The following is a 15844-nucleotide window of genomic DNA, read 5'->3' on the forward strand; positions in this document are numbered from 1 at the left end:
TGTAACCTGTGTATAAAAAACAGAAGAGTTTGTGCCTTGCATAAGAAGTGGAAAGTGACTGACCAGCCATTAATGGACAAATGTCCAAGTCTGGCCGCTTTGCTCGCAATTTTTGAGTTTTATCGAGGCGAACAGCAGTGCTCAGAGAGAGCTTTCCCATCAATAACCTCTAAATGCTTAGTGGCTTGATTCTTTCCTGGTCAATACTGGATTGTAAAGGAACAGGGGGGTTGAGGCCGTAATCTGTACATTAGTAGATTGAGAAGTCACTCATGGGAAAACAGATGGTAGGCCAGTCAAACTCTATGCTGATCATAAACATTTCTAACCTACAAGGTGACCTATACTGTAAGTAAAACACCTTTACATTGTACAGTTTCAAGGAAAAACATTAAATCTACTGTGTTTACTTCAGGGTGTGATCACATTCAGTACTTCAATATGAATTCACAATGTGCTGATCAGTAGATCATAGAGACACAAATAAAAATACACCAATGTTACCACTGTTGTAGATGAGATATTTGAAAGACTGACAATACAAACAATACAACATAACAATACATCATCTACACTAACAAACAAAGATTTTTGGTCTTAATTTCTCCTTTTATTTAAATTTACATCAATATCCCAGTGTTTGTCAATGTTTAATGCATCTTATGCTCTGAACAAATGAAAATTTGATATTTTAGAAACAAAGAATCACTAAATTTTCCTACTGAGCACATTTTTGCCTCATCCAGCAGCTAAACACACTCCTGCAGTCTTACTACAGTGTAAATGAAATGAAGATTTGATGTTAGTCCTATAAACTCCCAGATTTTTCCAGGAGTTTATGACAAATCAATTTGTCAACACAATTTATTTTTTATAAACAGATTCAGAGAACACTAAACCTATAAGTCCTGATATAAGGTAATAATGTCATTTTGTTTTCATTATTTTTGAAGGGCATGCCATCTACAGTGGAAATGTCATTCATTTTATGGGTTTTAGTGCCCTCAGGTGGTTGTAAGTGGACCTACAGCTAAAGGGAGGAGGAAAGTTGCCCTGTGCTTCTTTGTGAAAGTTTTTCTCTTTAGTAAGCAGAAGAATATCAGAATACAAGATTGAATCAATAATTTATAATAGAAAAACAATGATTAATTTTGCTGAATACACCCTGAAATGTCTTGAGCTGAAGTTCAGGACTAACAATTGCACTTTCACACTTTAAAAATCATTGACTGTGAAATGTTATGTCAGTGTATTACATAGTTTTATATTTTATGCCAGTAGTGCAGCACGTGTGATATCTCAGCTGAGGTTCAAAGACATGACATGCAGGCAGCAGACCAACTGGAGAGGAAACACTATATGACAAGATCATGTTCGATCTATTCTCTGCAGGGTTTTGTCAATATGGAAAAATGGTCAAACAATAAAACTGTGTTTTATTCAAGTATAAAATTTAATAAGTAACAAACAACTTCAACAGCCTTGACAAAACATAGTTATCCATTTTAAAATTTACACCATAGTCATTCAAACCACAGCTAACATAATTAAAAGAAGAAAACCAAACATGTTAAACCCTGTTAACCTACTCTAACCCCATAATATTATTAAAAATGACTAAACTAAACTAAAAAAAAAGGGAAATCTCAAGTCTTAACCTTTTGCATCCATCTTATTAAAGATTTTGCTGTACAACTATTAGTTTAAAGTTTTAATTTTCAATCCCTCTTTGTCAAAAATAATCAGTTAATCTTGAAACACCTTTCAATGAGTCATGTAACGTTTCTATATATATAAAAAAACTTGTTATCTTAGTGATGTCCCTGGAGTAAAATGCTGGTGAAACTCTGAGTTATAGTAAGCTTTAGAGCATTTTAAGTGGTTTTGGCAGTGTCTCTGACAGTCAAGCTAAAGTTCCCCCACGTGTCTGCAAGGAAAAAGAGAAGTAATCACTCATTTTGTCTTCTTCCGATTCTTATTCCAACCAATAAATGTGCTAACAGATGAGTATTTTTGGAGCATTTCACAACTTTGTTCTTATTTTGTAACTGAACTGACATAGCTCACTTCCAATACACTGAAGATACTACAAAGGTTGTGCAACTCACCATGGGTTTCAGCTCACGTCCATCTCCTTCGTCTGGCTTGTAGTGACCCATTTTCTTACTGTTCTCGATAAATTCCTAGGAGGGAAAACAGACTTATTTTACCTTCTCTTCTTGTACCTTAAGAAAAACATCTGAAAAAGGGTTGCAGCAAAAATACACCTTTAAGTTCACAAATGAAAATGATTTCACTCTGTCCATGATTTTAAGAAGATGCCAAATATTCAAATATGAATATAACAAAATGACCTGAATGAATGGTCACTGTCATGAGTCACTGAGAGCTTCTGACCACAACACAATAAAAAACGCTGGTGTTATGGCAGCCACTGTGCCAAAATAAATAAAAACATCCAATGCTACAAAAGTGAATAAGAAATGCTTAAAAAAACAAAAACAAAACCCACTCGCTTTCCTCTTACCATTAAGGCCTTATCCATGTAGTATGGCCGTCCAGAGCTGCCATCGTTGTACTTTGAATCCACAGCAAAGCAGAGAAAGAGGACGTCAACCACATTCTCAAACACTGAGAGGAAGCAGTGGGCCACCAGGTAGGCAAACAGACAGACGATGAGGAGAGGCACCACCCACACTGTGTAGTCCCGCTGGTAGTTGAGAGCCAGGACGCCAGCAAAAGCTGTACAGGAGACTATAAGCACCTAAGAACGTAGATTCAAGGCTGGTTAGAAAACATTGCGGTCCGTTTGGGTTAGGGGATTACATTACATTAAACAACTCCAAAGCTGTTTGATGCACAGTGCAGCAGAATGTGTCTCTGGTTGGTACCTTTCCCAGGAAGAGGAGAAAGTCTCCCACAGTGTTTATGGTGGCCACACGGAGGGCATTCTCCACCAGGATGAGAAAAGCATCACGGGCTGATGTGCAGAAACTGGTGCTGTTGATGGCTGTTGCTGTGTAAGCATTCTGAAATGACACAACGTGGCCATCTTTAGCTCAGATACTTGGGATTTTATATCTTGTGTATGTATGATGATCTTCTTTCACCAACCTGAGATAACTTACTTGATTCAGGTATGCCAAACACTTCTCCAGACACCACAAACAGCACACACAAGCTTTCAGCATGCAACGTGCACAAGCATTTTCCTATGAGAGAGAGAGAGAAAAAAAGAAAAGGTTAGGTTGAGAACAAAATAGTACATACAGGTGTGCCAGGAATTGTCACCCAAGTGGTTTCTAGAGAATTAATAATGATTTCACAGCTCACCTTTCCTTTGAGCTGACTGTGGATGTATGTTAGGATGAGACGAGGGATCTTCACAAGTGTGATGATGAAGGAGCCTTTGGCCAGAGTACCCAGGTGGTAACGCAAGGTACGTATCATAGAGGACAGAATGGGAGTCACTGGCATCTGGGACTTATTCCTTAAGTTAATTAGATACAGGGAGACAACATAATTGAGATAATGTGGACTAAAAATGTAGTTATGATTTGATATCAAATCTACAATGTGCTAAAAATACCAGTCTTTTACAGTGACTTTTTTTGTACCTTGTGAAATAGTAGGTGACCACAGCTCCAGCGATGGTCATCTGCTGGAAGGCCAGAATGAACTCACTGATCCAGATGAGACCCACAGCGTGATACCACACCAAGAACTGCAGAGGTCCCTCCATGTGGTATTCAACTACACCTGTAGAGTTGTTCTTTACTGGTGTCCCTGTGAGGAAAATATGAACGTGAGTTTGACTTTTAATAAATGTCGCCCTGCATTTCCTTGATATTTGCAATAAATTGTACCAGATGGACTTAATTTATATATATCTGCGTCAAACAGTGAACAGCTCACAACTTTCTCATGGTGTCTCTTCATGAACTCTACATTCTCCATCACTTGGTGTTGTTGTGACTCGTGCTAATTTTCTGCTGTTTCACTATGGACAACTCAACATCACTAATAAAAGGCATAAAATGTGGGAAAAAAGGGAAACAAAAGCAAGACAATGTGCCCAAAATAAACAACAATCCAAAGATGTCAAAATATACCATATTTCATAAAATAACTTATTAGATGTATCTGGTAATATTATGCAATATCTTCAGTAGGAGGTATGTCAGGCTTTTTGTTTCTGTATGTCTCTGGTAACATACCCTGCTGGTCTCTCAATGAACTGGTCTGAACATTAGCACAGTGTTTTATTATTAGATCATTTCAGATTGTTTTGTGCAGATGAATTTTTATTTGATTTGCATGTGTTTCAAAACACACTATATTTATTATTATTATCATTATTGTTATTATTATTATATTCAAGATGGACGTTGCATCATATTTTGGCTCAAACAAGTAGCCTTTCGTATTGCTCCGTACCCTTTAAGTAGTTCTCTGTTTCAAAAAGGTTGGTGACCCCAATAACTGAAAGAACAGTTAACATAGAAAAAAGACAGTGGGAGGTTTTGACTTCACTTGTGCTGGCCTTTTGTTTTAAATAACATTTTGGCAGACTTCAAAATCGACTGTAGAAAAAAAGGGAAGTGGGAGATGAAGAGAGAAGTGGCTCTTTGACTCCATCCTCCCACATCACAAGACTGGCACAAGATTCCAGATGTGGGAGTTTAGTCATGCCACAAAACCAAAATGTCACAAATAACAAATTTAATATTCTCCTTGTTTGGGAAAATGTTGTCACTATCGCATCTGATGCTAGAAAACCAATCTGTGTGCTGGCTGCATGGACATCAGAAAAAAGTTTGAAACATTTTGAATGTCGTTTTGAATCTGAAAAACATATATAGTATAAATCAACTTCTGTCCTAACCTGAAGTCCCGAGGAAGAGAAGCACAGCGATCCAGTAGACCCAGAAGAGCATGAGGCAGATGAAGGTCCAGAATGGCTGCAGAACGAGCAGTGGAAGATGGATGAACACTTTTCCCGCCACATGGAACAGGGTGATGGTGAGGGCCACACGCTTCCTCAGGAAGAAGATCACCAGCAGGAGAACTACCTAAAAGATTACACCAAGAGGTTTCTAGTATTCAGTCATGTTAGATACAGTAATATTACATTTAAAGAGCAGATATTTTCTGCCATCAGGATAGAGTTGTCCAAGCAATTCCTGATAAACACACACATGTAGTATAGTATGTGCACTCGGACATACCGTGAAAACTGTTGCACCAATCGCATACACAAGCAGGGCCTTGACATTGTCGGCAGCCACTTCTTTCCCAAATGCTGATAAGGTGTTATTTTCAAGGGCAATCCTGTGGTCAGCATACAGCCACCAGAGGACGGCTGTCCCACCTGGAAAAGATCAGAGCAAAAGGTGACGTGCATCAGCAGGATGTACTCTAGAGTGCCTGAATATATTCAAAAAATGTCAAAATGAGTTACATAGCTATGTATAATGCAACAGACTGTTACCTATAGAACCGAGGATTACAAGAATTGTTAGAATCCACGCCAGCACTTTAGAGATGTAACGAATGACAACCATCATGATCAGGGACAGAACTGCAGAGGAAAAATAAACACAGCAAATCATATTAGTATATCAAACACTGCAAAAGTGGAAAATGATTTATCAAGCTGCAGAAACATGCTGATTCATTTGCTATCTGTTCACTGTACTGGGTGTTAAAAAAAAGAAGTATATAATAAAATATATAACAATGTAACATACAGTATATTGACATGCTAATAAATTCAATGTATCTACATAGTGTGAGTCCTGGTGCTTCATATAAACAGTACAAAACTGTGAGAATGACCAAACATTCCAAGAAGGGAAAACTGCCCTGATAAAATTCACGCAGCATTGCCAGATAACAAAGAAAACATTTTGATCAAATGTGAATTAACATAGGATCAGTTCTGTCTTTTTTACTGCACCAATGATTAATGTTAGCCCACAGATTAATGCTTGTTAGCTGAACTTGAGCATATATAATGGTGAAACCACTAAGACATTTCCTGTTATCATTTTGACGAAAATAGCTTCCTTTCAAACAGTTGACTTCCTACTGAATCCTCCTCAGCAATTACAGCAGCGCTGTGGGAGCAGCAGTAAAGAAAAACAAAAAACATAGCCATAGTTTCTCATAGGATAAGAAAAACAATTCATTATTTATCTAAGATATCCACTAGCACATGATGAGCCAGATGTAACTGTGGGTTATACCTAAAGCCAGAACACAAAGGCCAAAGATGATCTCCTTGGCGGCCAACACCCCAGCAATGACACGGCGCAGCACAGTGTTGTCACTGACAAATGTGATGAATCCTTGGGCAAATTGAGCATAGCAGGCGATATCCATAGGTATACAGCGGTGGAACACCGGGACAGCCTTACTGTGAACACAAAAAAGAAAAAAAGAAGAAAAAAAAAGAAAAGGAGTTAATTTAGTTAAAAGGAACAGATATGAGGCACATGTCTATACTGTATGGTTTGGGAAATATGGCAATTTTACAAGAATAGCAGTGTCCCTTGTGAACACCAGAGACATAAACATTTCTGTCAGTTGTTACCTTTGTGTTACACTATGTATTATTGTTAAGAGTCCTTGGGTGTCTTGAAAGGCGCTATATAAATCAAAATTATTATTATTTAAACATATTGTTGCCACATGCAACCTGCTCTAAACCCCTGACAGCCTCTTACTGTACCTCTTACAAGAGTAACAACAATGGCATTACATACGGGGGTAAAGTAACAATCTTGTTTATGAGTTAACATTTTATTGAGAGCTACAGGATATTCTTGTTTACCTTGGTGAAACAGGAAGTTTGGGACATTTAGTGAATCTCTCTGAATGACTTGGGTATCTTGTCGGAGTAATATCATAGGAACAGAGATGAGAGCCTAACGACAGGAAAAGCAAAAATTAGATTACATGTTCAATTTCATTAAAATATTTCCAAAATCTATCTGTAAGCATTTATAATGGTCATCAATGTATATCCCATTTATGTCTAACATTTATTATGAACATGTGTAAATAGGAATAAACTGAAACTCTAAGTAGGTACCCTGAACCAACTTTTCTCTTTAATACTAAACATCTTAAATCTCTTATCTCTTAAATATTACTGTATACCATTTGTCTAGTTTTCTCACCATTATTCAGAGCAAACTTTTTTAAGTCGCTGTATGACTGCAGTTCAGTAGAAGGGCACTTGGAAACGCACAGGGCAATGGACTTGATCCTCCTGTTAATAAGGTCAAGGTTGCAAGGGTCTAGAAAGAAGACGTACCTGAGAAGAAGAACATTTTAATTTCAGTTGTATTAACGGTTCAGTGTAGAAGCTGCCACAAATGTCTTTATCAAATGTTGTGCCAGTTTGGGGCTGCTCTGTCTGGTCAGAAACTGAAAGTTGTTGACATTTGCTCCCCTGTCACACAGATCCTTCTTTGTAGCCAAACGCCTTTTATTCAAAGCCTCCATGGGCAATCAGCCCATCAATAAAGCATGACCCATTGTTTCGGGAAAACTGTGCTTGCAGGCTGCATGCTAATGGAATCTGCTGCCCCAAAAACAGGAATACAATCAAAGACTCTTCACACAAACTATGACAAGGAGAATTGTAACTCTTCTTTCCAGATGATGAGTTTATCACATCACAAAAATAACTTAGAGACATGCTCTGATATGATGCTAGTGATTCAGATATTCAGTGGAGAAAATAAGTATTCAACACATCATTAATTTTAATGTAAACAAGCCATGACCTGGCCTCAGCTAAACCTTATCAACTATGTCAGCTAGAACAGGAGGTAAATTTACAAACACATCAAATTAGATTAGGATTACCTGATGCAATCCTCGCATGTACACAAGTAATATTGAATGGCCTCTTCTGTGCTAGCAACACTCAACTACAGGGGGCAAAAAAATCTAAACATATATACTTCAATGCACAAAATCAATAACGTAATGATTTGGCACTGTTGTCTATCTAAAAATCATTATTTGTTTGGATAAGAAAATATTAGTAAATAAACACAAAAATTTGGTCATTTGAAAATAATCACACTAACTTCTTTTCTGTCATGTCCTGGCCACTCAGGGGTACTCCTTCGATCTTGGCATTTTCCTGACCGCAGGTGTTGCCGTAACTGTCATATCCCGATACAAGTCTGGAGGCAGCTCCTGTGGCAATTGGATAGCCACAAATACATGCCTGCACATGAGATATAGGGTAGAGAGTGTTCATTATTTGCATGACGTGCAAGACTGATTACAGCTTTCATAGTTTTGAAAGTTCAGTTGACATAGGTTCAGAACCTGTTAGTGTACAATTAAAGTAAACTAAAACAAATGCAGTTTTTTCCAGCAGTCCAATAAATCCTACCTTTGAGGAGGTTATAACATTGAGTTGTTGTTGAAAATAAATGAGAAACTAGGCTAGATGATGCAACTTTCTATTCATTCTGAAGGCTGTGCATGTAGTTGTACCTTGTTGTTGTTAGGCTGAGCATAACACAATGAAATTCTCCAATACCACAAACTACAACTTCCAAAATGACCATGAAACTCAATCAGGATGTCTCTGGCTTACTTTCAACCAAACCTTACTGCAGGGCTGTCACAGCAGAGGTTAGCTGCTTACATTACAGGGACAGTTCAATGATTTCCAACTTTATTGCTAAAGAGCCTGACTGATTAGTAAAGTAAAGATACAGACATGTAGACACACTGCCCTGCAATAAGTCCTTGAAGTTTAGGTCAATTTCAAAGACAGATGCATTTTGTGTTGCTACTGAACTGTAATACAATTTAAGCCATATTGATAAATGCAAAAGTTCAAAGACTTACCATTCCTATACAAAACAGTATGAATAAAAGGAGCCATGGGATGTCAGTGCAGCTGCGGTCCTCCAGCGGACTCCAATCTCGTTTGCTCTGCCAAGGCATAAAGAACAGACAGGAGCGGTTACCGTCAGCTCTGTGTTGGGTCTGCGCTGCAGGAGCGTCGCTGCTGCTGCTCCAACATCAGCTGACAAAAACAAAAAACAAGCTAGTGCGTTGTTGTTGTAAAACAGGCGGCTGCCCCTGCTGAAGAGGTCAAGAAGTGGCACGCATGCTGCACAAGATGAGTAGTAAAGCTTTTGAAGTTTCAAAGCAGCCACAACTTACCTCTTGACTGCTACAACATCCCATTGTGAACTATTATAGGCGAACACGACAACTTTAACCCACAACGAAACAAAACTAACTTCGGTCAAACTTTTTGTCCCTTTTCATGTCCCATGTGTTCTTCTCTTTCGTATTTCCTCCTTTGTTTTCCCTACGACCGGTGCAAGGACACAAATTTACACTTTTATCTATGCCGCGTTCATTACACAAACAAACGCCCATTCCTTGGTTCAACGCTACAGGTAAACGCGGAAGGAGCATGGAAGTAGATCCATGGGAAGGAGTCGAATATCTTGTGCTGCCTTCACTGACACTCTGAAAAAAATAGTTTCAGGTGAAAATTTGATAACATTGGCAAATGGTGATGCATTGAAGAAGAAGAAGAAAAAATAAATCATCAGTTTCTCTTGCCCGAGATGTTCATCATAACCTACCGGTCAGATAAAGACAAAATGCCAGGCGATGTATGTAGGCTATTTTATCAGAAAAATGTTATTATTAATAATATTATAATAATAATCATAATATAATATTAATATCATTATGGGTAGTAGTAGTAGTAGTAGTAGTAGTAGCAGCAGGAAGCAGTGGGACTAATCGTTTTTTCCCCATATTGTTGTTTCAAGTCAAAGCTGAAGAACATATGATTTCGAAAGTTACCATGTTTCCTGAAAGCAGCACGTTCGGTTAGGACGTGAAGAATTTGGCGCCGTTTGCTGGAGTAAAGCAGTAACTGTAAATGTGAGGGATTTCGGGTGAATATAGGGTTACTACTGCACGGTTTTTGACTGTATTTTCTCTTTATAACAGAAAATAATGAACTAAAATGACTTTATTGGGAACAAATTGGCCGCTTAGTGGGTGGGCCTATTGCCAGTTTGTTAACTGTGTCATCTTGAGGCTGCCATATTTAACCCAAGAAGCTGAGTCATGACACGTTTCAGTGTCATTAGCCCTGGGCATTGACAGTTAGTTACAAGCCACTCTCACGTTTTCATGTTGCCTGCCCGGTCTCATTGGGAAGCCTAAACCTTAAATTTTTGAGACTTTATTAAGGTTGCACAAAAGTGTCTGCATAGCCTTTTAAATATGTGTTAACATGGCCGACAGTGTGTTAAAAATGTAAACTAAATCTAAAGACAACCGTGGTAAATGTATTTACAGTTACTCCTTATTTTGTCGCCTACTGTAACAACAGTCTGTTTCAAGTTATTTCAAGTCGTTTCTGCAATCATATCCTAGCTTGCTTATGTTGTCCTACTGTATATTACAGTCACTCCCATTGCTGCTGGCAGACTGGACTTCAGGGTGCCCAGTGTGACCTGAGTGGGAATGTACGTCGATGAAGCCTCCGCAGCCCCTCCAGCTGAAGGATCATCTCCTCAGACACTGTGCAAATTCACTGCATCTGGTAGGAGCATTCCTCATTTAAAAGTCAAAGCAAAGAGTAGTCATTTGAAATGTTCCTGTTTTTGTACACAACCTTTGAAATACTGGCTCCCCATGCATCATTTCATTGTTAGGAATTGAGGTTTTTCCCTAATAGTTTTGACTAAAGTGTTTGCAATTAATGGCTCAACACTAGATGCAGATGTTTTGAGTAACACAGTTTCAAGGAGATAGCACCCTTGCTGTTTTTCAAGAGGCTTTTGCTCCTCGCAGTGCAGGTTTCCTGACCTGTAGACTTCCTGAGTGGGCTGGAATGTCTAACAGTTTCCTGCAGAAGAGGTGACTTGCTTTTTATTCTCCCCCAGCTCTTATTCATAGACTGCCTATGTTTTCTACTGCGCTGGGTAGAGGGGGTGGAAGGGAAGGCAAATATTTAAATGTAGCAATCTCATTCACTTTTTACTGTGAAGGCACAGTTGTATAATTGTGCTTTTGAAGGTGCGTCCCAGACTACTGCATAATATCTGCTGTCAAAGACATAGAAAAAAAAACATTTAATTCCAGACAGACACAAATGCCCCTGATTATTCTGTCAGTATAGGTTAAATGCAAAACATACAGTAAAGGAAGGAAATAGCCTACAGATCTTGCAGGACCAGAACATATGACGAGCAGCTGATTATGTCCGTATGTGAGTCCAAACAACCACAGATGTTGGGAGGTTACATTTGGAACCAAAATGCAAACCAACATGGAGTGGAAACATAACTTGTTGAGAGGTCCCTCTCATCAAATGATGAAACAGCTCCTGGCCCCGCATCTCCTGACTCTTGGTCTCAAGTATGTCCTGCTGATGCTGCTGTGGCAACGGTGTCCAAGGACAACACGTTTTCCTGGATCTCCACTGGAAGAGTCAATGCCAACACAGCATATGTTCAACAGAGTCCTGGGTGGGGGGGTAAGGGGGGTTGTAGTACGTCACTGACTTGGCACTCAAAGAATCTGGTCCAAGTTCAAAGTCATTCCTCATAAACAAGACAAGAGGATAAATATTATGTGCCTATGTCCTCAGATAATAATCTAGATTCAAGCATTTAGAAAATGTTAAGCTTTAAAGGATTTGGTGAATTACAAACAGGGAATATATTGATTTTTTTTTTCTGAAAAAAAGCTGAAAGGGATTGTGACAAATTGCACATTTTTCAGTTTAACAGTAGGTTCTTTGTGGGTCCCTCACCTTTTTTGAAAGAAACAGTGCATCTCCCAAGACGAGCCATTAAAAATCAAATACTGACATTTCTTTCCTTTTAATGCAGTGATGCTCCAAAAAGTTCAGCAGGTTTTTGTTGGTAAAATATCACAAACCAAATGTGAATTTCAGTATTTAAATGTATTCTTTAAATAAAGTGTGCGTTCTTGTGAACAAGGCTACAGAAGTGTGAGAATGTGCTGAGGTGCAGGTGGTTAAAGGGTTATGAGCCACGTGTTTAAGCCAGAGTACACAAATGGGATCCAGCTGTTGTTGCCATCTAGCCATGCCGTGATCCATATGGAACTGTCTGTTTGAGATGCAGGTAGATTGTGTGAGCAAGACAGACTACATTTACTTTTTTATCCCTGACTCTTACACTTAACCTCTTTTAACAAATTTTGTCTGCAGTGCGGTGTACTGAAATAGGATGTTTAAACTCTAAACCAACTGTGTTTCTTGTAAGTCTAGCATTTTGATTTTAGAGGAGAGTGGCCATATTAGTTTTATTTCTGAAATCTGGAAAAAGGGGTTGTAGGACAAAAAGGACAGGGTTCTTGTTGTGATGGCTTTCTTAGTTGGAGTTTTTGTTTATTCCTGCTTAAAACCTTAAAACATTCACAGTTCCTCAGTAGGGAATTTTCTGCAAAATGGATTCTTGTTTGAAGCAGGCTGTTGACGTGTACATTAGCAGCATCCTATTTTCTAAAAGCTTGTATATAATAGGTACACATATTGGGTATCAACAGAATATTGTTTTGCATGAGATTGTACACTTTTACACAAGGTATGAGGTAAACAAATAATTACAGCCGGAACAGATAATGAGGTTCATCTGCAGTTAATGGTTCTGGTGGTTTTGTGTTATTAACATTTTTTTTTATATTTGCTGATGTGAAATATAATAATTCTAGATTTGACCAAATACTTTCCAACACGAATGCAGGGACTGTGAGTGATGCTTATCTCAGGATGTTTGCTTTCAGAGCAAGGACTTCTTAAGGGCTTTTAACAATGTGAGACATCTAAAAAACAGAAAACAGATGGTACACAGGGAGCATGGATGGGACTTTCTCACAATGTGAGAATTTTCCACTGTCGTCATAAAGATATAAGGTCCAGATGACACAAGTCTCTATCGTCTGATTTGACAAAGGAAACACATACACACACACACACACACACACACACACACACACACACACACACACACACACACACACACACACACACATACAATGTCCTCCCTTGCATCATGCACACACATCCACACAGGGACCCTCTCTCAAGAAGATTATTTTAGCCTGTTATGGTCTGAATCCTCAATAACTTGTACTTCCTGTTCCCACGCTAACAGTCACATTACAACCCATGATAAGTGGCCAAGGACCCCCTCGGTTTCTCCCACGTCGGCTTCTTGCGTTTAGACCCACACAAGCAAAAAAAAGTTAAAATCAACAGATGATTAACTTCCCTGATTTACTTTTTTTAATCAAGACAGCAATGCAGCCCTCAGCTGGGTTTTTACGTGCATTTAAGCTGCATCATCTACGCTGTGAGGTTTCATTCAAGAATATTGTGATTGCTCAAGTTCCCACCCAGGCCACGAACACTGTTATTTAAACCGGCATGACTCTGGCCTTTTGAAAATGGGAGTTAACCACAGGGCATAGCGAGTGACAGGAAAGGATTGCAAAGATCCTGGTGTGGTTTGTTGACGTTATTTTTAGAACGTCAGATGAGATTCTGGCATTTTGTTTGGTTTTCCTTTTAGTGTAAATGATCTCAAGATACGTTTTTATAACTTACATACTAGTCAAGTACAGTAGTTATTTAAAGAAGCCTTAAAAAGGCTGTAACAAAATCTTTTCCAAGCAGTCTTTGTATATGCAAGAACTCAAAATGACTCAGTTATGGGAGGGAATGTTTTTTCTGTTTTGTTTTGTTTTGTTTTTTTCTCTGTAAGCGTCACCTACATTTTCCTACATGAGCAAACACTCTTGTGTTCTTCAGTGCCCATGATTTAGGCTGGCTTATTTTTCCAATAATAAACTATATCAGTGAGGAATGTGAGGCTGTTTCCTCTGGGCCCTCACTGCTCCACTTAAGAAGCTTGAACAGTGGGGGATTATAGGGTGAATCATGAATAGGTCTTTCTTAACCATGTATGTGACCACTCCAGACATGTGACCAATGATGCTGCATGCCGATGAGTGTCCATGCTTGTCTGTGATGTGGGACCTCGACAGAGTCTAGTCTGTAATGATGACTCTTAAGGGCAAATAAATATTCACATACTAAGGAATAACTATGTACAGTACGCTGTAAGCATTTACACAGACAACAGAATTGACTGCGCTGCACAACCCATCCACACAAAGAACCACAAAAAAGGAAAAGGCTTCAGTTCCAGTTTGTTCTGTGAAGTTATACTCACACATGCAAGGCTCTGTATAATAAGTGGAAAGTTATTTCTAAGAGTGAATCATTTTTAGCCGTGCTAGCAGCATGACTCGAGGGAAGCCGGGTCTGTCTGTCTGTCTCTCGGTATGTATCGCCACAACGGCCGAGGCTGGAATCAGCATCTTAACTACTTTGGATGAAATTTTCCATGAAATCTTAATACAGACATTCAGGATTCCCAGATCATGTAACCTGATAATTTCAGCAATCCTGTGACTTTTCCGTCTAGCGACACTATGTGTAATTTGGGTGAAATGTCTCAGCTGGATGGATTGCTGCAAATTTTTGTAAACAAATTTAGGTCCCATCAGGATGAATTGTAATAACCTTCTTGATCACCTTACCTTTCCTCTAGTTTTACTATCATTTTTTGTTTAAATGTTGTCCTTTTTGGTGGTTTACAAGCAAATAAATGTCCTATAAGTAGTATCTTCATCCGCCTGCTAAACCACATCAATGTTCAGCAAGTTAATACTGCCATTTTCAGCACGTTAGCATGCTTATTTTCACCTCTGTGTCTAACAGAGCAACTACTGTACCTGTAAACTCTGATTGTTCAAGCTACATTTTTTTAATGCACTGATGTTGATGCTTCAGCTTGCAGCTCACACCAAACCATACAGAGACAATGCTGATGGGCATCTTGTCTCACATGTGTTGATTGAACATGTGTTTGCACAACATCACTGATGGATCAGATAGTGACGTCGACCAGTTGCCCTGGGGCTGTGCAGGATGGTCTGATTGGCAGGGGGGTGGCCTGGTCTTTTAAATTATAGGCCTGTGTTGGATGTCCACAGGAGGTAATGAGTGGATAGCCTAAGTCATGCACTGTGTCGGCCCCTGTGCTTCAACCATCAGCCATATCCACATGGAAGCTACTGTGACTGAAAAGATCTGTATTTCGTTACACTGCACTCGGCATAACCACAGAGCGCATCATGTGACATGCTGCTGAGGAGTCTTGTTGAACTTGGATCCTTCCCCTTTGAGTATGACCATCTGTGTCCCTGGAGAGCCAACACTGACAGCAGTGCACAGTTTCCCAGCAAGGGCCCCAAGAAAAGACTTATCTAGAGTCTCACCTCACATCTGGATGACCCAGAGGTTAGAGGCCAGGGTTGTGGTGGTGGTTGGAGGGGGCTTCATTCCAGTTTTCTCTTGTGTTTGGATTGTCCCGGTTGCCTTAATGTTTTTGCTCTTTTTGTGCAGCTGATCCTGTTGACAAAAAATTGCAAATGTAAATCTGGTCACAGCTTGAATTTTGTATGAGGTTGGCTTCATAAGTTTCTAGTGCTTGGGTGACACAAATGAGAGTATAGGAGGTGTGAGTGTAATTAATTTATGTCGTTCATTTTGGGAGGTCTGCAGGTCTTTGACTGTTCAATGCTTATTTTACAATTCCAGTCTAAATGGAAGGTTAAAGGCAACATTTACTGATTACCACTTGTCTTAAATTGTGTTGGTGACAATGGCTGGTTTTGCCTTTTCTTTCTACTAGGTGCCTCTCAAAAATTACTATATTAGGAAATGAATTGC

At 39.1% G+C, this 15844-nt stretch overlaps 1 protein-coding gene across 1 annotated transcript; it reads right to left on the reverse strand.

Moving 5' to 3' along the window:
* Positions 1-1434: 1434 nt before the first annotated feature.
* slc44a1a (solute carrier family 44 member 1a) lies at positions 1435-9452 on the reverse strand. The gene is made up of 16 exons (XM_085778676.1): positions 9205-9452; positions 8884-8970; positions 8106-8248; positions 7185-7321; positions 6836-6929; positions 6249-6418; positions 5492-5581; positions 5229-5371; positions 4886-5072; positions 3618-3786; positions 3334-3490; positions 3129-3212; positions 2892-3029; positions 2528-2764; positions 2109-2183; positions 1435-1927 (listed from the first exon to the last, which is right to left on the reverse strand). Exons 1-16 carry the CDS (start codon positions 9226-9228, stop codon positions 1904-1906), a joined length of 1959 nt encoding a protein of 652 aa, XP_085634802.1. The 5' UTR covers positions 9229-9452; the 3' UTR covers positions 1435-1903.
* Positions 9453-15844: the final 6392 nt, after the last annotated feature.

This window comes from Trachurus japonicus, chromosome 1 (genome assembly GCF_045865225.1).
Source record: "Trachurus japonicus isolate A0001 chromosome 1, Traja_1.0".
NCBI lineage: Eukaryota > Metazoa > Chordata > Actinopteri > Carangiformes > Carangidae > Trachurus > Trachurus japonicus.